The sequence below is a fragment of the Haliotis cracherodii genome, unplaced genomic scaffold (genome assembly GCF_022045235.1).
Source record: "Haliotis cracherodii isolate W230 unplaced genomic scaffold, xgHalCrac1.p SCAF_2, whole genome shotgun sequence".
In the NCBI taxonomy this organism is placed as follows: Eukaryota; Metazoa; Mollusca; class Gastropoda; order Lepetellida; family Haliotidae; genus Haliotis; species Haliotis cracherodii.
Genome location: NW_027266275.1, coordinates 75,642,965 through 75,669,719, shown reverse-complemented (window position 1 = coordinate 75,669,719; position 26,755 = coordinate 75,642,965). Strand labels below are relative to the sequence as shown.

The 26,755-nt window shown below is 43.2% G+C and overlaps 1 protein-coding gene across 1 annotated transcript in view; it reads right to left on the bottom strand.

Moving 5' to 3' along the window:
• Nucleotides 1-15,749, bottom strand: part of LOC139469653 (calponin homology domain-containing protein DDB_G0272472-like) — a 73,858-nt gene extending 58,109 nt beyond the window's left edge. The window contains exons 1-4 of the mRNA XM_071251882.1: nt 15,604-15,749; nt 12,167-12,356; nt 11,137-11,245; nt 111-208 (exon numbers count right to left, since the gene is read on the bottom strand). Coding sequence (XP_071107983.1) covers nt 111-208; nt 11,137-11,245; nt 12,167-12,356; nt 15,604-15,749 — 543 coding nt within the window. The remainder of the gene's footprint in view (nt 1-110; nt 209-11,136; nt 11,246-12,166; nt 12,357-15,603) is intronic.
• Between the last annotated feature and the right edge of the window lie 11,006 nt (nt 15,750-26,755).

The following is a 26,755-nucleotide window of genomic DNA, read 5'->3' as shown; positions in this document are numbered from 1 at the left end:
ACACAGAGAGGGGGTGGACTGACGCAGTGTGGAGGGTGGACTGACACAGAGATGAGGCTGGACTGACACAGAGAGGGGGTGGACTGACACAGAGATGAGGCTGGACTCACCTCTTCCTTCTTGTGGGTATGGTCTTGGGATATCTTGGTCAACTTCTCCAGTGCATGATTTAACTTCTTGTCCTCAGCCAGACGTTTCTTGTTGATTGCTGCAACAGATGGCATCATTGTCCAGCAGCCTGTATTTGTTTCAGTGTCCCCAACAAAGGTCATTTTACTCGGGTGGCTTATCACCTGACCACGGTATGTTCATTGCTTACTTTCAGGAACAGGAGGGGGCTCTTGTTTCATGTCAAACTTGGCCACCCAACATGAAACAAATTGATGTTGAACTGACTTTGTCTCCTGTTACATAGATGTGAAAAAAATTGACGAATCACGGCACAATTCCGGAATAATCATTAATATTTTAATAGATATCCTGTCACTATACTTGGTATGGAACTGAAGTCTCAAATTCTCCTCTGACATTGGTAACATTTCTATTTCTGTCCACAGATGTCAGCGACTAATCCGTGGATGTCACCCTTCTAACAACACAGTTCATCACTCATAAGTCATCTGCTTAATCAATTTTTTTTAAATAATTCTTTTCTATCAAAGTGTGCTAATTATGACATTGCATGAACATACCACCAATTCAGCTCTGGAGCAGCTAGTGATTTGTGGGAAATTGTCTGTATGTAATGAGGGTAGGGATGGGTATTAGATGTTTAAAGTTTACCACAATATTTTACAATGCACAAGGCCGTATTTGCAACATGTAGCAGGATATATTGTATAATTAAAAAAATTGAATTCAGAAGCAATTTTAAACATCGATGCAGGAATTCATGTTCATAAATGAAAAAAAACAAGATGCTGGACTGGACCAGCGTAATGTTTACTCATTCAAAATAAATAGGCAAGGATGAACGCTCCAGGACAGTGATGACTTGGTGTTACAACACTGCCACAGGAGAACTTCAGAATGCGAACTTGCATTTTGGAATTATGGAAACACTTCGAAGGTACATGTACCCAGTATTTGGAAAATGTGAAACATTAAACACATGATATAAATCGCTATTTGAAATCCCCCGATATACCAAACATTGAAACGTGATATTGTGAAAGGTATCATGGTGAGAATGAACCCCAATTTACCGATATACCGGTAATACTGCGCACCCTTAAACGAGGGTAAAATTCTACAGGAGTGAAGTTGTTTGAACAACTTTAGTCAAACCTAATGGGACAATGATTGTCCCAAGTTTATCCCCTCCTTACATACAAAACCATAGTGCAATATCCATGCAATAGTGGCAATGATTGTGTCAATGTGATCACCATGGAGACAGAAGTGTTTCAAACAAGATTTCTCTGGAAAGAAGCAAGGAACAGTTTCAGCCTCAGTTCTTCTCTCCATGAAAACTGCTGGGAGGCCAGGCAGACTGTCCGTCAATGTATTCCTACAATATTTATAAGGGTAAAAGCCACAAAGTCAGGCTTGCCAACAGGTTTATCAGGATCGGTGATATAAAAGTGACAGCGTGTTTGAGGACGGCGACAGCAAGTACAGCAGTAGAATGACACAAGGGGGCAGCACCCTTCTTACCTGCACTCAGGTCAACAAGGTCACATGGGTCATAACAATATTTCCAAAATCTTATCTCCTAACATTTTCATCCCTGTCATCATACAGTGGACTGTCTAAACTGGCATCATGTTGGACTAGTAAGAGATGTCTGTTTAGACAGAGTTCCAGACTGCTAGGGGCGGTCGGGTAGCCTAGTGGTTAAAGCGTTCGCTCGTCACGCCGAAGACCCGGGTTCGATTCCCGACATGGGTATAATGTGTGAAGCCCATTTCTGGTGTCCCCCGCCGTGATATTGCTGGAATATTGCTAAAAGCAGCGTAAAATCAAACTCACTCACAAACTCCAGACTTCTCAGAGTTGTCAAAGGAAAAAACATCATACATTAACACTGCTGATGAGAGATTTTGATTGACACGACTCACAAACAAATTACCTTGTTTTCCTAACAGACTTAACAGACTCACCAAGTTGCCATCTTCCTGAGGCAAGGGAGTTAACTGACTATAAAAGTCCATTTTCCATACTTGCCGAACTAAGCTGGAATTATGGAGTAATATCTTGGCTGGATTAACGAGTCTATGCATAGTCAAATCAAAATCAATATCCGGTTCTTAAACTGCCATGCAGATTTCAGTGCATTGCAGGATTTGCAAAGTTTGTGTACCAAATACTTAGCGTCAACAGATATATTCCCAATTTATTCATGTTTTTAGTCAAAGTGCTCATTTGATGCACTTTGCGAAGTAAGACACGTTTTATTACAATATAAATCTTGATCATCGACCAGATCGTCTTCACTGGGCGACGCCATTTTATTTGAAGAAAATGCAAGTGATATGAGATCTGGAATCTGATTGGTCAATAGGGGGGATATAGACGGGACATAACTCACAATAGCCACTGGTGGCGCTACAAACGAGCCCAGAAATTCCAAGGGCAGATAATTCCAGGTCTAGTACAAAACTATTCTAGAAAGTTCACCACGCTAATGTTAACTGCTGTTCACATTGGGCCACGACAGCACTGCACCTGACACTTACCACAAATATATTTACAACAGTTTCTACTGCTACTACAATTACTAACACATCAGAATGTTAACACACAAAATGTCTACAATGACTTGGAGAGTACAAAAACAATGCATTTCTTCACAGAGCTTATGGTACAATTATGACAACAGATCGAACCAATTCAATGTTTGTACTTAATGGTAATATTATTAAATGAACCACAAGTAGATCGTGGAAATGTTGTGGCTTTTCCAGGTAATTTCATAATAATAATAACAACAGTAATACAAATATGGAGATTTGAAATGTGCTCTAGCTAATCCACAGATTTATCTGGACCTACTCAGAGGCTGCCTTTCAGCCCTAAGTCTGCAGCAAATAAAAATTCCCACAATGAAATTGAAAGTTTTCCAATTTATGTTAATATATAAAACAAATAGCTAATTGTATGGCTTTGTCAGAATAGCCTGTGTTTCCCTGAAGATAGGATGAATATATAGGTAGAGGTTGTAATACCTCGTTGTTTTCTAATGCATTCTATGCAATCTCAAAAATACAATGTTAAAATGGCCTACCTCTGAATCTAATCAGTGTTCCCGCTGGCTTTTGAAACTGCCAGGCATTGTGGACAGGCAACTCTAAAAATTACCAGTCCCCCCTAACTTTTGCCAGTCCCAACTTTCAAAAAATAAAAAAATGAATGAAAATTATTTATTTTTAATTCTTTCAACATCATGTTCAGTGCAAAGATGTCATCTCTGAAGTAACTTAGTTACGTCATTCACACAAGCTTCAGTCACAATTTTCTCTTTCTTTTTTTTAATATTTTGAGACAAAGTCGCCACAAATGGATATTTAACCTAGAAAAAGACAAGGGTAACAGACAAGCTGACTTTGTTCGAAAAATGTACTTATATCAATATCCCCAATGTTTCGTTCAACAACAAAGATTTATAAGGTACTTATTTGCCGGTCCACAGGGACTGGCAGTCACATGAATTACCGGTCCAAGCCTTATTTTACCGGTAAAAAAATGGTAATTACCGGTAAACGGGAACGCTGATTTAATCCCAATTTTGCTGGATCTTTTCCCAATTAGCTTTCGAGGGACACTCAGTTTAGTATCCTGGATTAATCCCCGTCATCCGTTAACACCATTATCCCCCCAGTCATGGGTCATTTCTACTTGTATATTTTCTAAGCCCCAGGGGTTGAATAGAGAGAATACGGTAATATTGGTGTGACAATAATATAATAAAACCACTGCATGACAAGACCCTTCTTAAAGTTTTAATGACTCTGCCTTGACAGTGACAGTAAGTTGCCCTTATTCATTGAAGTGAGAGAAGTTTTTTACATCACCCTTGAAACAAGGTTGGAAACAAATTCTTATTTCTTAAGTCAGCAAAATCTACTACCGAGTTGCCTAATGGTAGAAGTGGTGTTCCACAAAGAAACGTCACCAGTCTTCTGTTCCATTTCAATACCTGGTATAGTTTTTCAGTTGTATCATGATGTTCCAGCTAATGGGACGCAGAGTGAGTGAGTGAGTGAGTATGGTTTTACGCCGCATTTAGCCTTATTCTAGCGATATCCCGGCGGGGGACACCAGAAATGGGCTTCACACATTGTACCAATGTCGGGAATCGAACCCGGGTCTTCGGCGTGACGAGCTAACGCTTTAACCACTAGGCTACCCGACCGCCCTTAATGAGACACGGAAAGTGATTCAGATCTAAGAAACATACCACTCTGGGGAAACCAACATTGATCCTGATCATGGCAAATATGGGATTTGAACCAATTATCTTTGATTCAGGTATGCCACTTTCAGTCAGGTGTGCTAAAAATGTTTATATATAATTGAATTTTAATTACAGTAATGAACACTATTCAAATTAAATTGCTACTTCACTTACAATTAGCTTGAAGTCAATTATTTTAAGGTAGTTCCAGTCTGCTGGCTAGCAATGAGCATTTCTCCAGGCGGGGGGGGGGGGGGGGGGGGGGGGGCCTCCTGCAGAGAAGGGAGTATGTGTTCTCAAGGCTGAGGGCAGCTGCTCATCACAGATGACAGGGGAAGTCTCCACACCTGTCACCGACATACTTCACAGGCTCTCACATAGATGCAAATTGTCACCAACATCTCGAAAGTATGCATTAATTGACACTGACCTAGGACCTGTGCCATTAATATCATGTTAATGTGGACTTAAGTATGAGTTTATATTTTTCACATTCACACATTAAATTCATTAAGCAAACAGTTTGCGGTCTGAAACGCTTCCTCCCACTGTCTGGGTGTGGGGTGGGGTGAACACATGTGTAGACATGCTGTGATGAAGGAGGGGACCTAGCTAGTGGTACAGTGACACGTTGTGAGGCAACCATTAAGTAATAGAAGAAGCCAAGTAAATCAATGTCTTCTCGCCTCCACTTGAGGAGAGGGGGGGTTGTTTATGTTGACAAACATCACAAGGGTTAAATTGCAGGTGTTTGTATTTTTCATGCACCTGAGAATTTGTTGCAATCCTCCCATGAATAGCAATCAGAAGCTCATGACTGGCATGGAGCTGAGGCGCCATGGGATATAGAGGAGTTATGTAAGGAAGCCCCGAGGGGGGGTGTCACTCTTGGGGGCAGGAAATGGGGCCATCATAGGGGATAGTTAATCAAGGCTGTGGGAGGGGCACAGTTTAGGGGACAGAGCATCAGGTATAATGTGGTCAGGGAAAGGACACGGAGTTGGAACAGAAAGTTGGGAATTTCAGGTTCACAGAACATGTGGCACTATGTGGGAGATAGAATAAGGTGCACTATGTGTGTGGGGAGGGGGGCACTGTGTGGCGGACAGAACATGGGGCACTGTGTGGGGGACAGAACAAGGGCCACTGTGTGGGGGACAGAACATGGGGCACTGTGTGGGGACAGGACATGGGGCACTGTGTGGGGGGGCACTGTGTGAGGGACAGAAAACGGGGCACTGTGTGGGGACAGAACATGGGGCACTGTGTGGGGACAGAACATGGGGCACTGTGTGGGGGACAGAACATGGGGCACTGTGTGGGGGACAGAACATGGGGCACTGTGTGGGGACAGAACATGGGGCACTGTGTGGGGACAGAACATGGGGCATTGTGTGGGGGACAGGACATGGGGCACTGTGTGGGGGACAGAACATGGGGCACTGTGTGGGGACAGAACATGGGGCACTGTGTGGGGGACAGAACATGGGGCATTGTGTGGGGGACAGGACATGGGGCACTGTGTGGGGGACAGAACATGGGGCACTGTGTGGGGACAGGACATGGGGCACTGTGTGGGGACAGAACATGGGGCACTGTGTGGGGGACAGGACATGGGGCACTGTGTGGGGTACAGAACATGGGGCACTGTGTGGGGGACAGGACATGGGGCACTGTGTGGGGGACAGAACATGGGGCACTGTGTGGGGACAGGACATGGGGCACTGTGTGGGGACAGAACATGGGGCACTGTGTGGGGGACAGAACATGGGGCACTGTGTGAGAGACAGAAAACGGGGCACTGTGTGGGGACAGAACATGGGGCACTGTGTGAGGGACAGAAAACGGGGCACTGTGTGGGGACAGAACATGGGGCACTTCAAGGGGGACAGAACATGGGGCACTGTGTGGGGGACAGAACATGGGGCACTGTGTGGGGGACAGAACATGGGGCACTGTGTGGGGTACAGAACATGGGGCACTGTGTGGGGACAGAACATGGGGCACTGTGTGGGGGACAGAACATGGGGCACTGTGTCGGGACAGAATAAGTGGCACTGTGTGGGGGACAGAACATGGGGCACTGTGTGGGGGACAGAACATGGGGCACTGTGTGGGGACAGAACAAGGGGCACTGTGTGGGGACAGAACATGGGGCACTGTGTGGGGGACAGAACATGGGGCACTGTGTGGGGGACAGAACATGGGGCACTGTGTCGGGACAGAATAAGTGGCACTGTGTGGGGGACAGAACATGGAGCACTGTGTGGGGGACAGAACATGGGGCACTGTGTGGGGGACAGAACATGGGGCACTGTGTCGGGACAGAATAAGTGGCACTGTGTGGGGGACAGAACATGGAGCACTGTGTGGGGGACAGAACATGGGGCACTGTGTGGCGGACAGAACACGGGGCACTGTGTGGGGACAGAACATGGGGCACTGTGTGGGGGTAAGAAAATGGGGCACTGTGTGGGGGACAGAATATCGGGCACTATGTGCGAGAAAACATGGGGCACTGTGTGGGGGACAGAACATGGGGCAGTGTGTGGGGGACAGAACATGGGGCACTGTGTGGGGGACAGAACATGGGGCACTGTGTGGGGGACAGGACATGGGGCACTGTTTGGGGACAGAACAAGGGGCACTGTGTGGGGGACAGAACAAGGGGCACTGTGTGGGGACAGGACATGGGGCACTGTGTGGGGGACAGAACAAGGGGCACTGTGTGGGGGACAGAACAAGGGGCACTGTGTGGGGACAGGACATGGGGCACTATGTGGGAGAAAACATGGGGCACTGTGTTGGGTATAGAACATGGGGCACTTCAAGGGGGACAGAACATGGGGCACTGTGTCGGGACAGAAAACGGGGCACTGTGTGGGGACAGAACAAGGGGCACTGTGTGGGGACAGGACATGGGGCACTTCAAGGGGGACAGGACATAGGGCACTGTGTGTGGGACAGAACATGGGGCACTGTGTGGGGACAGAACAAGGGGCACTGTGTGTGGGACAGAACAAGGGGCACTGTGTGGGGACAGGACATGGGGCACTGTGTGGGGGACAGAACATGGGGCACTGTGTGGGGGACAGAACATGGGGCACTGTGTGGGGACAGGACATGGGGCACTGTGTGGGGACAGGACATGGGGCACTGTGTGGGGACAGAACAAGGGGCACTGTGTGTGGGACAGAACAAGGGGCACTGTGTGGGGACAGAACATGGGGCACTGTGTGGGGGACAGAACATGGGGCACTGTGTGGGGACAGAACAAGGGGCACTGTGTGTGGGACAGAACAAGGGGCACTGTGTGGGGACAGGACATGGGGCACTGTGTGGGGGACAGAACATGGGGCACTGTGTGGGGGACAGAACATGGGGCACTGTGTGGGGACAGGACATGGGGCACTGTGTGGGGACAGGACATGGGGCACTGTGTGGGGGACAGAACAAGGGGCACTTCAAGGGGGACAGAACATGGGGCACTTCAAGGGGGACAGAACATGGGGCACTGTGTGGGGGACAGAACATGGGGCACTTCAAGGGGGACAGAACATGGAGCACTTCAAGGGGGACAGAACATGGGGCAGTGTGTGAAGCATGAATGAGAGCATTAGAGCGGGGTAGCCCATGAAAAGGGGCAAAGGGCACTTGGAATTCCACACGCAGCAAGCTGCTATGAAATAAGACTTCTTTCTCAATAACCACCACATGACCATGAACTTTGCACAAAGCGATATTTTATGAGAGCTTCACATCAATCGTTTCATCTCCATCAACTTTATAATTTATTTGCCAATCTGCTATTTTGTATGTAAGAAAACCTTTAAAAGATAAACTACAACAAGAAACTGTTATGGTTTTACACACCTAGTTATCAAACACATAGCATTGCCCCCAGCCACTGCAAACACCTGGTAGGAAACCTCTTCTGAAACTTTACTGTATGCGTAGTACTTGGAACAGTTTTAGCAATCATTTCCTTGTTAAATTGACTGACCAACATAATCAAATCATGATTATGTCAAAATAAAGAGTTTTATTTAAATACACAAATTTAGTCTTATTTCAACCCACCTAAGCTAAAATTCAGTGATTATATCTGAACAAGTGTACTCCTATATATCTTCTAAACAAGAACCCTATTTGATAAGAGAATATGTATATTTTCTCAACAACTACAATAACAATGGGACACCCTTGTCAACAATAAGCACTACAAAGGATTCTTAAGATTCTCCTTTCAGTATCATTTGTATTTCTTAATGACTAATCCAGCAGGAAGGGATATTCTGACAGAGTAGTGCGCTCCTGTTCCACGGCAACACAAACAACCCAAATGAGGTGGACTGATGTTCAGCTCACTTGTGTCAACTTACAGGTGTCCAGTAATGACTACATGACAACACTAATGACCCTCGTTAATCACCAGCTGCACACGTCTACACCAGTCGCAGCAATGGAGCGCTTGCCGCCTCTGTAGCTGTGTCAGGTGTATAATCACCAGCTACTGTATCCCGGGGATCTGATGACAACTCCACATGTCTTGTAATAACCACCTTGAGAGGCTTCAGTGTTTTGTTACATAGTTGCCTGGGGTTACGGCCATTTTGGATATGCAGGAATATTGAGAGTGTTACGGAGTGAACTGACTGAGTGAATGAATGTGGTTTGACTCCACAAGAAGAAAATACGAGAGCTTTATCACAGCCACCTGTAAATAATCAAGAGTATGGGCTAGGCAATCAAGAATTTAATAGCATGAACAAAATCCACATTGTAAGAATACAATGACACACAATCACTTTGTCCACAAGGACCACCTTGTACCAGTGTGACTTGGTGGACCGGCTTGTACTGGTGACTTAGTGGACCGGCTTGTGCCAGTGTGACTTAGTTGACCGGCTTGTACCAATGTTACTTGGTGGACCAGCTTGTTCCGTTGTGACTTGGTGGACCGGCTTGTACTGGTGTGACTTAATTAGTGGACCAGCTTATACCAGTGTGACTTAGTGGACCAGCTTGTACCAGTGTGACGTAGTGGACCAGCTTGTACCAGTGTGACTTAGTGGACCGGCTTGTACCAGTGTGACTTAGTGGACCGGCTTGTACCAATGTGACTTAGTGGACCGGCTTGTTCCGTTGTGACTTGGTGGACCGGCTTGTACTGGTGTGACTTAGTGGACCAGCTTGTACCAGTGTTACTTGGTGGACCAGCTTGTATCAGTGTGACTTGGTGGACCAACTTGTACCTGTTTGACTTGGTGGACCGGCTTGTTCCGGTGTGACTTGGTGGACCGGCTTGTATCAGTGTCACTTGGTGGACCGGCTTATACCAGTGTGACTTAGTGGACCGGCTTGTACCAGTGTGACTAAGTGGACCGGCTTGTACCAATGTGACTTAGTGGACCGGCTTGTTCCGTTGTGACTTGGTGGACCGGCTTGTACTGGTGTGACTAAGTGGACCAGCTTGTACCAGTGTTACTTGGTGGACCGGCTTGTATCAGTGTGACTTGGTGAACCGGCTTGTATCAGTGTGACTTGGTGGACCGGCTTGTATCAGTGTGACTTGGTGGACCAGCTTGTATCAGTGTGACTTGGTGAACCGGCTTGTATCCGTGTGACTTGGTGGACCGGCTTGTACTAGTGTGACTTGGTGGACCGGCTTGTACCAGTGTGACTTGGTGGACAAGCTTGTACCTGTGTGACTTGGTGGACCGGCTTGTATCAGTGTGACTTGGTGGACCGGCTTGTACTAGTGTGACTTGGTGGACCGGCTTGTACCAGTGTGACTTGGTGGACAAGCTTGTACCTGTGTGACTTGGTGGACCGGCTTGTATCAGTGTGACTTGGTGGACCGGCTTGTATCAGTGTGACTTGGTGGACCAGCTTGTATCAGTGTGACTTGGTGAACCGGCTTGTATCCGTGTGACTTGGTGGACCGGCTTGTACTAGTGTGACTTGGTGGACCGGCTTGTACCAGTGTGACTTGGTGGACAAGCTTGTACCTGTGTGACTTGGTGGACCGGCTTGTATCAGTGTGACTTGGTGGACCGGCTTGTATCAGTGTGACTTGGTGGACCGGCTTGTATCAGTGTGACTTGGTGGACCGGCTTGTATCAGTGTGACTTGGTGGACCGGCTTGTACCTGTGTGACTTGGTGGACCGGCTTGTATCAGTGTGACTTGGTGGACAAGCTTGTATCAGTGTGACTTGGTGGACCGGCTTGTATCAGTGTGACTTGGTGGACCGGCTTGTATCAGTGTGACTTGGTGGACCGGCTTGTATCAGTGTGACTTGGTGGACCTGCTTGTACTAGTGTGACTTGGTGGACCGGCTTGTATCAGTGTGACTTGGTGGACCGGCTTGTATCAGTGTGACTTGGTGGACCGGCTTGTATCAGTGTGACTTGGTGGACCGGCTTGTTTTGTTGTGACTTAGTGAACAAAAGGAGCGGCTTGTACCTGTGTGACTTAGTGAACAAAAGGATTGGCTTGTACCGGTGTGACTCAGGTGCTTGGCATGCAGAGCAGATGTTTAACCATCAGCATAACAAGTGTTCAAAACTAAGCATGAAAGTCCTCATCATACCCCTAATGTCAAGCATATTATATTGAGTGTCCCTAGATTCAAATAAATAGCAGCATATCATAAGAGTCCAAGGACTACTAAAAATGCTTTAAATTTCACCAAAATACCGTTTGTTGAAAAACTAGGAAAGTTTTGTCGATACTAACCATTTTCAAAGTCCCTGAGTGTGTGCCTGACGGAGCGCTGGTTCTTGATGATGTCCCCCTCCACCCGCTTCAGCTCCCGCTCCTCCTGCTTGTGCTGCCACATGTGGTCCTGTAGGCACACCAGGGTAGGAATTAGTTGCCAAAGTTCACTGGCCAGGATTGTGTTTGTTTGTTTGTTTGTTTGTTTGTTTGTTGTTTAATGCTGCACTCAGCAATAATTCAGCTACATAATGGCGGTCTGTAAATAATCGAGTCTGGACCAAGCAATCCAGTGACTGAATCATGAACATCGATCCACGCAATTGGGATACGATGACATGCATCAATCAGGTCAGCAAGCCTGACTAACCAAACCCATTAGTCCATTCTTACAACAAGCGTAGTTGCTTTTTACGGCAAGCCTGGGTTGCTGGAGACCTATTCTGACCGGATTTTCATGGCTGTCACTAGCCAGGAGGGCTTGTTAACAAAACACACTGCAAGCCCTCATCACATTTTAGTAACACTACTTTATGGCGGCCACCATTTGCAAAATGTATTGAAACAGTCTTGAGATTGTTACGCTAAACAATGGCAAGCTGATTGGCTGCTAGGTACATTTGTTTGACAATTGTGATGGTTCTTAGACTTTCACACACATAGCTAATAATGCATGTACGAAATGAAAACAAAATTATGCTTCAACTGAGTGTATATTTCGTAGAAAATTCTACAGATAAATATGAACTGAGTTGAATTTTCAACTAGACAGCTGGGCCAGCCTTAGGGAAATGTTACTAGCCCAATTCAAACGTCTGGCATTTGGCTAGCGGGCTATTTCACGCAGCTATGTCAAACACTGGACACACGAGGAGGAAGTGAGATGAGTTACAATGGTGGACAAGAATACGGGAAGAAGTCTAGTTCCTGGCATCAACAGACATCATCAATCCCAACTCTTTCTTCAACACCGGACCTAACAAGAAGTCCCAAACAGCAGTCATAACATCATCAGTTGTAGCGTACCCGAAGTCAGGCATGTTGGACTCACCTCGATCACCCTGATTCTTTTATCATAATCCTTCTTGTCTCGCTCGACCCTGGCGGTGAGATTGACCACACTCGGCCGTTGGGCGTTGGACTGGGCACGCTTCCTGTTGGGGTCATTCCGCAGTACGTAAGGGTGACCGTATCGGCTGGAGTCCACGAAGCCATCCGGACCAACTTTCCTCTCCTGCTCTCTGGAGGACAAAGAGAGATACTCTGACAGGGAGATCATATAGAATCATCATATTTTACATAAGCTAGAGTGTGTGAGTGAGTGAGTTTTAATCCAATTATAGAATTTTGTTTGTTTGTTGTTTAAGGTCGCACTCAGCAATATTCCAGTTATATGACAGCCATCTGTAAGTAATCAAGTCTGGACCAGACAATACAGTGATTGACAACATGAGCATCAGTCCTTGCAATTGGGATCGATGACATGCATCAACCAAGTCAACGAGCCTGACCACCCGATCCCCTTATTCGCCTCTTACAACAAGCATGGGTTGCTGAAGACCTATTCTACCCCGGATCTTCACGGGCCAATTTTAGAACTATTTCAGCAATGACTCAATGGAGGTACCCCAAAAATATGGGTTTCACACATTGTACCCATGTTGGGAATCAAACCCAGGTCTTCGGCATGATGAGCCAGTGCTTCAACCATTAGCCTACACTACTGCACAATATAATACACTTTAAAACAATAGGCTGTCATCTCATCATATTCATCTCATCAGAGATGCGACAATACAATACATAGAGTAGCCTTTTTAACTTAAATCCAGTACCTTGATATATCATTACAAGTGTGAGAAGACCACACATAGTTTATCATTTAATTTCAACTTCAACGCCTTGATATATGGAGGAAGACAATGTGGTTTGGTTTTGGTTTGGTTTGTTGTTTTACGCCGCACTCAGCAATATTCAATTTATATCACGGCTGTCTGTAAATAATCGAGTCTGGACTAGACAATCCAGTGATCTACATCATGAACATCTATCCACGCAATTGGGATCGATGACATGCATCAACTAAGTCAGCGAGTCTGACCACCCGATCCTGTTAGTCGCCTTTTACGACAAGCATAGTCGCCTTTAATGTGACTTTATGGCCCTGGCATGCTTGTTTGTTATTTAACATCACACTCAGCAATATTCCCTCACACTCAGCAATATTCCTTCACACTCAGCAATATTCCAGCTATATTATTGTGGCCTGAAACCAAACAAACCAATGATTGATATTACTGTCTGTATATGACAACTTGCCATCAACCAAGTTACCAAGTCTGACTACCCAATCCTGGTACTCACCTCTTACAACCAGCAGAGGTTGCTATAGAAGTCTAATCTAACCGGATTCCCTATGTACTACAGTTTAATACCATGGGTAACATAATTTCAACAGTGTTCAGTTTAAGTAATCTTAATTTCTCTTTTCCAAAAAGCAACTTTATTCCACAACACTACCTGTACATACAATACATCTTATCCAAATTGGAGAGTTTAAGCTAAATGCTTCGGTAGAAGCACTAGAGGAAGAGGCAATTGTAATGAGTTATTTCTACGCTAGATAGATCCGATGAACACAAACACTGACTATTGAACTAAATCTGTTGTGATGTATTGAGTCTATAGCTATGTCCATGCAAGGTTGCTTTGTGTGATGTACTAACAACTACCAACATTCATCTCTAGACACAAGTCATGATCAGCAGTCAACAACACTACACGTCCGCTGGTCCCGGAGACCACGAAGGTCTGAACCTGCCATAAACAACAAGACTGAACATGTACCAAGATTAAACAAGCTCGGGGTTTGACATTCTTTGTATTAGAGTGCCAATGTCACGGCTAATACCGTAAAGACACAGTAAAAACAAGTTCCTTGTACTTGATCATGTAATATACCTTTGTTTTTTTAAAAATACCTTGCGATAATGTATAATGATGGAAGCCTGTGATTAATACTTAGGAAAAGTAATCAGTGCAAACATTTGAAAATATAAAATGAAGAAATGAGGCCGACTTCAAGGTTACAACTTACTATCGTTAAAATGGATAGAATTAATATTAAACCGCCCACATGTTATCAAAAATGAGCGGGCCACTGTAACTTGATAATGCCCTCATATTGCTTGACGAGGGGCCATTATCATGCCCGTTGTTAGGTGACGTCATAGGATAGGGATAGGTGATGTCACGTTCAATAGTGGTGTCAACTGGTTTGTTCTATGACGTTTCCATATTTGTAAAAGAGGCTCAGTGACATTCATGTTGATTGCAGTAAATGTTTCAAAATCGATATTGTTTCAGTCTTTACATGAAATGGAAGACCTCAGACTGCTGTAAATGAAAATGCCCTGAAAAATAGCGTTACCCTTATATTATCTAGTTGGTGTTGGGTTTTTTGTGTGTTTTGTTTTCTTGTTCGTGGAATTACAACACTAATTCCAAAGGGCACGCCTACACTCTTCTGTGAATGCCCTTCTCCTGTAGTCACAAACCTAAGGCACCACAGCACGCTTCCTTACTTCTATCAGTTTAAAGTTGTATCCTGACTATATTACCCCAGCACGATTCGTATTTTCTATCAGTGTTCATAGTTTCAGATTATATTCATGCGAAAACTACCTGGACTGACCAACTGGACGATAGATGAACATGCATACAACAATCGAGCTGAGAAAGTACATGTCCATGTGTCAGAATGTTGTGGTTCCTGCAAGGGACTTACTTCTCCATGTCTGTGCTGATTATATAAAGTTCATGGTTTTTATTTATATTGCTTTTCAAAACACAGAGATTTGTTAGATGGGTTTACAGAAAATATCCAATTGAAGTCTATTTCTTGAGAACCACAACATATCATTTAAGTCTACATTTGTGTTGGAAAAGTTGCTGTACCCAAAATATCCAGGGATTCCACTGAAAACACAGATGCATATATCACACAACTTGAAAATCACAAAATGAGCATATGGCATCTCTCCTACCACAATATTTAAATTAAAATTATTAACTGACTCTAACAACATTCTTGTCCTTGCAAGTAAAGGGTTATCTCCCTTGCACTGAGTGGTGACCAAATGTACAGCTAGTTACCTAGTCAATAAGACTAATAGAGCAATTAGGATAGATTAACATCTAGTCTCTGAAATAAACATATTTCAGAGAAAAAAACAGTTGTTATATTGTAGTTATAAAATATAATAAAAAGGAGCCTAGAGACGATCTTCATTTTACAGTAATCTAGACTTACAATTACAGACTTGCATGGGCTGTTTTGAATATATTTGTTTCAAGGTCTGTATGACTACTACCAGTACAATTAGGATTAAAAAGACACATTGCATCTTCAAAAGAAATTAATTACTAAGAATTCCCTTCAAAAGAAAATAAATAAAATATCTGGAAAAAGAAATTTGAAGTTCATACTTGAGAAACGCAGCATATCTCTTGTTCTCAGTGGCAGTGTTCCCCTCATCTACGTTGCAGGGCGGGGCGCTGTCTGGTCGCCGGAGGAGGCTGTAGCGACTGTAGATGACAGGACTGCGCTCAAATGGGAGGTCGGTGAGAACCATGGTGACAGGCTATCTTCACTCCACGTATCTGAAATGTAATGTCAGGATGTTCTGAACACATGCAATACTCTCCACCATGTTGTATATCCGTCCTCAGAGGTTGAATTTTAATTCTAGCAACCAAAAGTTAGAAAGGAAAGCCAAGGGGAAACTTTTCTAAACACACGATCTGTTCAAGACGATACAAGCATCATTGGCTTGATTTTTCTACACAAAATCATCGACATTCAGAATGATGAATGGAAGTTTGTAACTCTATTGTGCTACAACAAAGTCATGCTTGAATCTCCATTAGACAGTCCCAGATGACTTCTGCGGTAAAATGAGTAACATTGTGCAGTCTAATTATTAACATTCCGCGCCTGGAATGAAAAAATTCTGCAATAAATTCTGCGGCAAATACGTAACCATCCCCCTCCAAAAAATTGTACATAGTCAGTTTTTGACAACTCGAATCCAAATCCAAAACAGATCCGTGAACATCTAGGACAGAAATGGTATTCAGAAACCCATGCTTGACGTAAAAAGCAACATGTGAATTAAAATGGTTTGGGCTGTGGTTGATGTAATTATTAGGAATGTTTAGCTCTGATTATGTGGTAACCCCATACTACATACAATTATATAATTAACAGGACAACCCGGTATTAGAGGGATAGTCATGTATTTACTCTTCATGAGTGTTTACATCATGGCGGAAGCAGCCGTCGCGAGGTTCCCAGCATTCCCTGCTAAGGGAGCAGTTATTACGGGGAGTGGCTTATTGTTTAAACTGTTACTCTATGACACTCCTCCCCCATAGTTTTGTTGCAATTTTAAACTTAACTACCATAATGAATCTACACATGTTGAAAGAACTGACAATTGCTCCAGAAGATGTCATTAAAGTGTCTCTTCACACCTCTCAATGGAACATCTTAAATGAAATTTCAACCAATATTGTTCCAGATGTTATTTAGAGTCTCTCATGTCACACAATAACTGGAACACTTTAACGGAATATGCACTTGCATTAATGATTAAAGATAACTGGATATGCATCCGCTTATGTCTGAATAAGGGAACCAAATAACAAGGTCCAAAACTATCAATCACTGATGGTTCACTTAGGTGACCAATAGCGTGAAATACATCACATTCTCATTACAGTTCAGAACTCAGCAGCAATCTTTAGATTAAGTCTATCTGGCGCTTTCCGGATTCTGGAAGAACGACGAAATTCTTGCGCACCACAAGAATCTGACTGAGTAGGAGATAGTGTCTCTGGTAAGACCTGCTGTGGCTCGGGCCTTGTAGAAGTAACTTCATCTTGCAGGTGAGGGGTACCCGGAAGTACTGGAATGTTGCCAGGTTCAGGCAACATAGGTAACTTGTCGGGTAGTTCTGGTAGAACTGACTGTTCATGTGTTGATGGAACTGTTTTATCATGTTGGCTTTCATGTGTCAGAACATGGCGCAACCGCAGGTGATCAATATGGCGCTTGACGACACCACCATTGTCAAGACGAACATGGAACGACACTGGACCGGTTCTCTCTGTTATGATTCCTGACAACCATTTGTCACCAGGACGAAAGTTTAACACATACACAAGATCTCCAACTTGCAAGTGACGGTCCTTTGCATGTGCATCATGTACTGACTTTTGCTGTTCTTGTTTGTTCATAACTTTACAGCTCATATCTGGATGAAGAAGATCGAGATGAGACTTCGGTCTTCTTCGAAGAAGTAATTCTGCTGGAGATAACCCTGTTGTAGTCTGCGGGGTAAGTCTGTATCTGAACAAAAACCGTGCAAGTTTTGTGTCCAATGTGCCCCCTGTCATACGTTTAATGCCAGATTTAAAGGTTTGTACAGCTCGTTCTGCTAACCCATTAGAGGCAGGGTGATACGGTGCCACACATGTATGAGTGATGCCATTACGTTTCATAAATACAGAGAATTCCTCACTTGTAAAACAAGTGCCATTGTCAGTGACCACTTGGTCTGGCAGTCCATGAGTTGCAAACATATGTCTGAGACAATCAATTGTAGCAGTGGATGTGGCACTGTTCACTGGAAACACTTCCAACCATTTAGAATGTGCGTCAATACACACAAGGAACATTTTACCCAGGAAAGGCCCGGCATAGTCTAAATGCAAACGACTCCATGGATGTTCAGGCCATTCCCAAAAGTGAAGCGAAGCCTCGGCTTGTACTGGACGAGACTGTTGACACACAGAACAGGTTTTCACCTTGAGTTCCAATTCATCATCCATCTTTGGCCACCATACAAATCCACGCGCTACAGACTTCATGCGCGAGATACCTGGATGAGCTTCATGCAACATGTTCACAACAATCTCTCGACCTTGTGGCAGCACAACAATACGATTGCCCCACAAAACACAGCCATCAAGGACACTCAATTCATGTTTCCTTTTCATAAAAGGAGTGAAAGACTCCTCTAGATTTATGCTTGGCCATCCAGAAAGAAGGAAATTTCTTACTCTGGAAAGGGTTGGATCTCTGTCTGTCCATTGTTTAATTTGCCATGATTTCACAGGAGAAGCATCCATTGCTTCCAGTAAGAGGATTGTGTCCCCTGGTAGAGGTGGATTTGGTGGTGTGTATGGTAAGGGAAGACGACTCATGCAGTCGGCATTCGCAAGGGAAGTACCTTTTCTGTACTCAATTGTATAGTTATATGCAGAGAGGGTTAATGCCCAACGTTGAATTCTGCTCGATGCCATCTGTGAAATGCCCTTGTCCCGACTGAAGATGCTCTCGAGGGGTTTGTGATCTGACAACAGAGTAAAGGAACGCCCATAGATATACTGATGGAACTTCTTAGTTCCAAAGATAATTGCTAGAGCTTCACGATCCAATTGAGAGTAATTCTTTTCTGCTTGCGACAGAGACCTGGATGCGAATGCTATTGGTTTCTCTACACCATCATCAGACTGATGTGAGAGGACGGCACCTACCCCATAGGGAGATGCATCACACGCCAATACAAGTTTCTTATGGGGATCATAATGCGTCAAGAGATCACAAGAAGACAAATGTCCTTTCACCATGTTGAAAGCTTTTTCCTGTTGAGCTCCCCATGACCAGGTAACTTCTTTCCTGAGAAGCCGATGCAAGGGCGCCAAGGTAGTGGCGAGATTAGGCAAGAAACGCTGATAATACTGCACGAGTCCAAGGAAGGATTTAAGTTCAGCAACATTGCGCGGAGCTGGAGCCGACACTATAGCCTTCACCTTTTCGTCAAGGGGATGCAAACCCTGCGCATCTATTTTGTGACCCAAATACTCTACTGAGCCGACCATGAATTTGCACTTCTGTGCATTTAATCTGAGACCAGCCTTGCTAAGTCTAGATAGGACTTCCTTCATGTTTTCCAAATGTTCTTGTTCAGAGGCCCCGGTGACAAGAATATCATCCAAGTAGACACAGACATGGGGAATGTCTTTGAGCAAGCACTCCATAGTTCGCTGGAATACAGCTGGAGCTGCCGATATGCCAAAGGGTAAGCGCTGGTACTGATAGAGGCCCCGATGAGTGTTTATAGTCGTGAGCTTTTGCGACTCCTCGTCCAGGGTTAACTGTTGGTAGGCTTGACTTAAATCCAGTTTCGTGAAAGTCTTTCCACCTGACAAAGATGCGAACAGATCTTCGATCCGTGGAATGGGGTAAACATTTGTACGAGCAACCTTGTTGACAGTTAATTTGTAGTCTCCGCAAATTCGTATGTTCCCATTGGATTTAACCACTGGTACGATTGGAGCAGCCCAATCAGAATATTGCACTGGCTTGATAATACCCTGTTTTTCAAGGCGTTCAAGTTCATCGTCAACTTTCTGACGAAGAGCATAAGCAACATTCCTGTGCTTATAAAATCTTGGCACATTTGAGGTGATCTCAATAGTGACCTTTTGATCCTTGAATTCCCCTATATCATCTTGGAACACATCAGAATAAGAGTTCAAAATGTCTTGTAACCCTTCATTTCTCACATTCAAAATTTTCCCCCAATCTAGTCTGATGGCCTGAAGCCAATCTCTGCCAAGCAAGTTCTCGCCATCACCTTCCACCACTGTCAGCGGGAGAGTAGCCGACTGATTTCCATAATTTACTTGAACGTCTGTAGTGCCTACTATCGGTATTCTCTCTCGGTTGTAGGACCGAAGAATAGCATTGGTCTCACTTAACTTGGGCCTGTTATCACCCTCCTTCCACACTGAATGGAAAGTACTTGAACTGATCACTGAAGTTGCTGCGCCAGTGTCTATCTCCATAGTTAGCTTTTTACCATTAACTAACACTTCAATGAGATAGGGCTCCACTCTGTGTCGCTTACCACTCATTCCATTTTGAGCATGTTGAGTTTCTACCTTAAAAAGTCCATATTCATTGTTCTCGTCTTCCTGAGATACATCGTCAATACGATTAGCATGATTAGTGGAAGATCTGTTGTCCTTGTAATGGGTACCACGACCATGACCACGGCCCCTGTCGCGACCACGACCACGGCTGTGACCACGACCTGAAGATCTATCATTCATGGCGCTTGAGAGCGACAAGCACGCTGGATATATCCAACCTTATTACAATTGTTACACACAGCGTTTTTGTAATAGCACTGACTACTGACATGATTTGAGCCCCCACAGCGATCACACTTCCTGCCTGTATTATTTCTCCTGTTATCCTCTCTAATCTTGTGCACTGGCCTTGGCATCTGATCTCCCCCTTTAATATCATGCACTTCCTTAGCAGCCATTTCCATTCCCAAACACAAGGAGTAAGCCTTAGCAAAGTCCAATGTTTTCTCAGTTAACAGTCTTTTTTGCATTGCTTCATTGTTGATACCACACACTAGACGATCCCTTAACTGAGTCTCTAAATCAGTGTATTCACATGTCGATGCCAAACGACGTAACTCAGCCACATATGCCGATACAGTTTCATTTGGCTGTCTATCACGCATATTGTACCTCCTCCTTTCCATCATAATAGTGGGTTTTGGGTGTAAATGTGACTTCATCAGGTGTACTAACGCATCATAAGAATGATCGCCAGGCTTCTGTGGCGTAGACAAGTTCCGTATTAACTTGTATGACTTCGCACCAATCACACTCAATAGAATAGCACGCTTCCTACCCTGATCTGTAATTTCGTTTGCTTCGAAATAATGTCCAAGTCTCTCGACATATTCATTCCAGTCATCAGTCTGAGAATCATATTCATCTATTTTGCCGAAGGTAGCCATGTTGTTTTGAATACCGGGCGAACGCACGTGGTCTGACCAAGATCGTTGTTACTACTCGCCGGCACGACAAACGCACTAAATTGACCTCGTCGCCAATATATGTGGTAACCCCATACTACATACAATTATATAATTAACAGGACAACCCGGTATTAGAGGGATAGTCATGTATTTACTCTTCATGAGTGTTTACATCATGGCGGAAGCAGCCGTCGCGAGGTTCCCAGCATTCCCTGCTAAGGGAGCAGTTATTACGGGGAGTGGCTTATTGTTTAAACTGTTACTCTATGACAGATTATTTATATGAATGTTGATAACTAGGTGAAGAATGTTGATGACGTTTTATTCAGATTACGACCCATGAAGATTCGGGATGAGAATAGGTCTTCAGCAGCTAGTGCTTGCCATAAGAGGAGACTATGTCTGTCGTAAGAGGCTACAACCGGGATCGGATAGTCAGCCTCGCAGACTTGGTTGATTCATGTCATTGTACCCCAATTGCGTGGATCGATGCTCATGATATTAATCACTGGATTGTCTGGTCCAGATTTCATTATTTACTCACTGCCATCATATAGCTGGAATATTGCTGAGTGTGGCGTTTAACAACAAACAAACAAAACAAACAAATCCAAAACAAAGCAATTCCATAAACTGTTGATATTAACAGTTATCATCAGATAAACATAAAATTATGCAAATAAATATGCCGAGTGTTTATGTTTGGACGTAAACATAGTTTACGTTGTCAAATCCCAATTGTCTCTCAAATAATAAGAGCGAGAATTATTTCAAATTGTGTTTTAATGCAGGATTCATATTTTGTATGTTTGACTCACATGTTTGGGCACCAATCGAGTGCAAAATTTAAAAGAAAAGCTTCAAAATAATGGAAATTAGTGTTTTGATTGATTAAAAAAAAGCCATGACAAAATTACATTTTCTGCAAATCTTTCCGCGATCACGGAATCTCAGAATTCTTCTGGGACTGATAAGGTATCTTTTCCTTGGTATATTTTGTTTGTTTTCAGTATCTTAAATGTTAGAAGTAGTAGTTTACAATGTCACCATAGTCTCCAAAGTTGGAATTAAAACTGTGTTATGGTAATATTATTACACTCATATCTAATATTATGACTTTGTACAGGTGGACTGCATTTCACTCACAACAAGATCAATAAAGAGGAAGAAACTATTTGCAAGGTTTACATTTTGAACAAACAAACAATGTTTCCCTAGTTAAAGTAGTTATTATTGCCTTGAATATAACATTAAAATACAGTATTCATATAACTCTGATATTAAGATAATGAGAACTTTAACTAATGCCGATTTTGAACAAACATACAATGTTTCCCTAGTTTGTCTGCCAAGGGCACATGTTTAGAATCCATGATACACCCTGAACTCTCTGCAGCATCAAGGAGTAGGACTAGCCATTCGTTAGATGCAAACAAAGGCCAACTCAGTGTCAGATAAATTGTATCTTATGTTTATGGCAGTCAACATCAGCTAAGTATATTATGAGTTTTAGCTTTTCCCAGAGCCTGAACAAAAATGCTACACCAATTATGGTGGCTTCAGCCGTTTCAGCAAGCTTTTGTTTCTGATATCATGAATATATTCCTGCATCGAAGCCAATTATGAATTCCTACACAGTGTAGGTACAGATATTATGTATGTCAGACTGGCTGTGACAGCAACATGATCCACCCTCCTGATTATACTGGGATCCCCACAGGACATGCAGGACTTGTGTACATACAGCCAACAGTGGAGTACACAGTGGAACCTGAAGAGTGCTTGTTTGTTTGTTTTTTGGTTAACCTGCACTCAGCAATACTCCAGCCATATGATGGCGGTCTGTAAATAATCGAGTCTGGACAAGACAGTCAAGTGATTGACATCATGAGCATCGATCTACGCAATTTAGATACGATGACATGCATCAACCAAGTCAACAAACCTGACCACATGTTACAGTTTGTTGCCTCTTACAACAAGCATAGTCGCCTCCTTGGCAAGCATAGTCGCCTCTTCGGCATGAATGGGTTGCTGAAGACCTATTCTCATCCCAAATCTTCATGGGTCGTAATCTGAATAAGACGTCATCAACACTCACCTAGTTATCAACATTCATGTAAATAATAAGAGCTAATCATTCATAATAATCACCACAAATTGACTGAAACCATTTTAATTCCCATCGTCCATGAATGAGTGGTTTTACGCCACACTTAGCAATATCATGGTTGAGGACGTCAGAAATCTACTTCATACACATATGTGGGAAATTGAACCCAGACCCTCAGCGTGACAAGCAAACACTTTAACCAATAGGCTACCCCACCATCCCCCGTTCTCCTCATGAAATAACTATATCATCAACCACAGCTGAAGTAACTGTGATTTTACATCTACTCGTATTCCAACAACTAAGGACAAAGCCAAGTTTCCTGAGGTTAAAAGAAAACTTTAGCTTGGTATGACAGATTAAATATCAATCTCATTAAAATCAGAGCTCAGTTCTCGCTACCGCTGAACAAACATCTGAGGACATCCCATTAGGGGTCACGTCAGAATGACCTTTCATCCGACCAATCAGAGCATCGCTTACCAGATTATGAAAGTGACAGTGGGAATGTGATTTCTGATCATGCAGCCTCGAACTCCGAATGATAGTTACGGGTTTAACGACTGTATCCATACAATCTAGACCATCTATTAGCCATTCCAGAATGTTCTTTTGTTCAGGTTTCAAATTTGTAATCGAGAATGTGTCAAAATATGTTTCGAAGCGGAGTCGTCAATATGAATAAAGTGCCATAAAGCACGAGAAAGTTGCCTTCTGATTGGTCATTCCATTGGTCGGTCAAAGTTCGCGCAAGGTCGGTCTGACGTGACCCGTAATGGGATGTCCTTAGATCTTTGTTTAGCGGTAGCGAGAACTAATATCTGATTTTAATGAGATTGGATTAAATATGCACCTGAAACATCACTCTTTTCTAATGACAAAAATATATTCTTACTTCTGCTGCTGGTTACGCATTTATTTACACAGAATTAGAAATATTAGAAAGTCCTTCATCCCATTAGCGTAATACAGAGGGAGACATGTAGGGGTGACTATTGGTCTGGAAATCACTATTGCGATAACTATTGATATTGCAAGCAACTATTGTGATAAATATCGATAGTTTTCAGTGTATCATTTTAGATGGATTTTAGAGATGAATTAAACCTTGGAACTGAAGTTTTCTTTGAATTTGATAACCATAACAACAAATATAAAGTAAAGTTTGAGATATGACTGATTTGTTTTTTCTTTACCCTAATAATTTAAGAAAAAGAAACTGCCACATTACCATGAGTAAATTACTACCACTCATGATCAAAAGAAAAACAAATTTGAACAGTATTGCATGTATTTTATTGATATGGTAAATACAATCAAAACTATCAATATTCCTAACTGAAATCGATAATATTGATCAGAAACTGATTTAATAATCGATTTATTGACTTTAAGTGCTTACCAATACTGCAATAGCAATATATCGACATTTCGATTTATCATGACACCCCTATAGACATGTCTCTGTAACAAGGGCCTCTCAGGGGAGACTAAGGCCACTTTTGAAAACAGATTCCCTCTATTCTGATAGATTTAATAATTCCTGAAATTACACGACCTTCATATTTTTGGTCAAGGATTTAGTACAATGAATACTACTGTGCTTCCATTGGGACCCAATATATTTTTTTCTGCGTTCTTTCGCTACATTTGTAATGGACGCACATTTTTGCATCATGTCAAATCCTGTGATAATATTGTATTCCTATATCTGATTTATCGAGCATTACACAAAACACAATTTGCCAAAACAGTGAACAGTGGAGTTAACATTTCTGATGACATTTTAAGAGATGTAGTGGTGGTCAAGCTATAGCAAGGACTCACAGCTTTCCGAAACACGTTCCTACAAAAAACTGATACACAGGTCTTAGTCTCGGTATAGTAACACTCATACACATTGCAGGGGTTATTAGCATACTCAAACTCACAATTGTAGCATCGTTACCGTCTGCATAGAATATGAACAAATCCAGGAATATCAACAGGCAGATCAAAATGTTTGCGACTGTTAGCACATGAATAAAAAAACATGACCAATGATTTCATATCAAAGGGTGATAACTCAAGTACTGTTTTTGTTGTTTGGCAAACACATTGTTGAACATACGACATGAAAGAAACAATCACAGTTGGGTTTATCTTGAGAACATGTTCCAATGTTTGTGCACTTGCATATATATATAGTAAAGAAATTTGAGTAAACAGGTTTATTTGCCCTTATACTAAGGTTTTAATTATCATTATACCTTGTCCAAAATATTTCATCTGCTACAGAGAATTCCACATGGTAGTCCACAAGGAAGTGTGACTTATCTATACCGAATTGTTCTAATCTCAAAATAGCATCCATATGTTAATTTTGAACCCTATATTCTTGAATATTTGTTGTTTGCGACACAACACTCATCACTTAGCTGTCAAGCTACCAAGCATCTGGGAGGCCTACTTGTCCCCTACCCTGGTTGTGTCGTATACACTATAAGTCCACAGAACTGGGAGGCCTACTTGTCCCCTACCCTGGTTGTGTCGTATAAACTATAAGTCCACTGTACTGGGAGGCCTACTTGTCCCCTACCCTGGTTGTGTCGTATAAACTATAAGTCCACTGTACTGGGAGGCCTACTTGTCCCCTACCCTGGTTGTGTCGTATAAACTATAAGTCCACTGTACTGGGAGGCCTACTTGTCCCCAACCCTGGTTGTGTCGTATAAACTATAAGTCCACTGTACTGGGAGGCCTACTTGTCCCCTACCCTGGTTGTGTCGTATAAACTATAAGTCCACTGTACTGGGAGGCCTTCTTGTCCCCTACCTTGGTTGTGTCGTATAAACTATAAGTCCACTGAACTGGGATGCCTACTTCTCCCCTACCCTGTTTGTGTCGTATAAACTATAAGTCCACTGTACTGGGAGGCCTACTTGTCCCCTACCCTGGCTGTGTCGTATACACTATAAGTCCACTGAACTGGGAGGCCTACTTGTCCCCTACCCTGGTTGTGTCGTATGAACTATAAGTCCACTGTACTGGGAGGCCTACTTGTCCATGTTGTCCCCTACCCTGGTTGTGTCGTATAAACTATATGTCCACTGTAGAGGATGAAACTCATGGTGTCTGCAGTAAATCTTCAGAAGAGGAAACATATCAAAACCATTATGTTTGAATTATTAAAATTTCCAGGAATCATTAAAGAAACTAGAACATGTAGAATTGCTACACAGCTATGTTTGCATAGACAATTTACAACCTGACAATGATACGGATTAGCGGTAATCACAACGAGATGCCCGTATGGTGTGGTATGTTAAGATCGGAACGTACCTGATTGATTGGGCGTAATACAACAAGCTAGAGCTCCCCGACTTGTCTACAGGTAGCGAGCAGAAGAGGGATTTGTTAATAATCCATGACACTGGTGGGCTAGGGCAACTGTCAGTGATACGGCAGCAAAAAGCAACACCTGTACAACTATAATCAATACTCTATTCCCATGGGTTTCCACCACAGTGAATAGTGCCGCTCAGTGCATCTCAAGATGTGTACTGAAACAATGTGTTGGTGGTTGTCATAGTCAATATACTCCAGCAGTATCCCAGTGGTTGATATTACGAGCAAC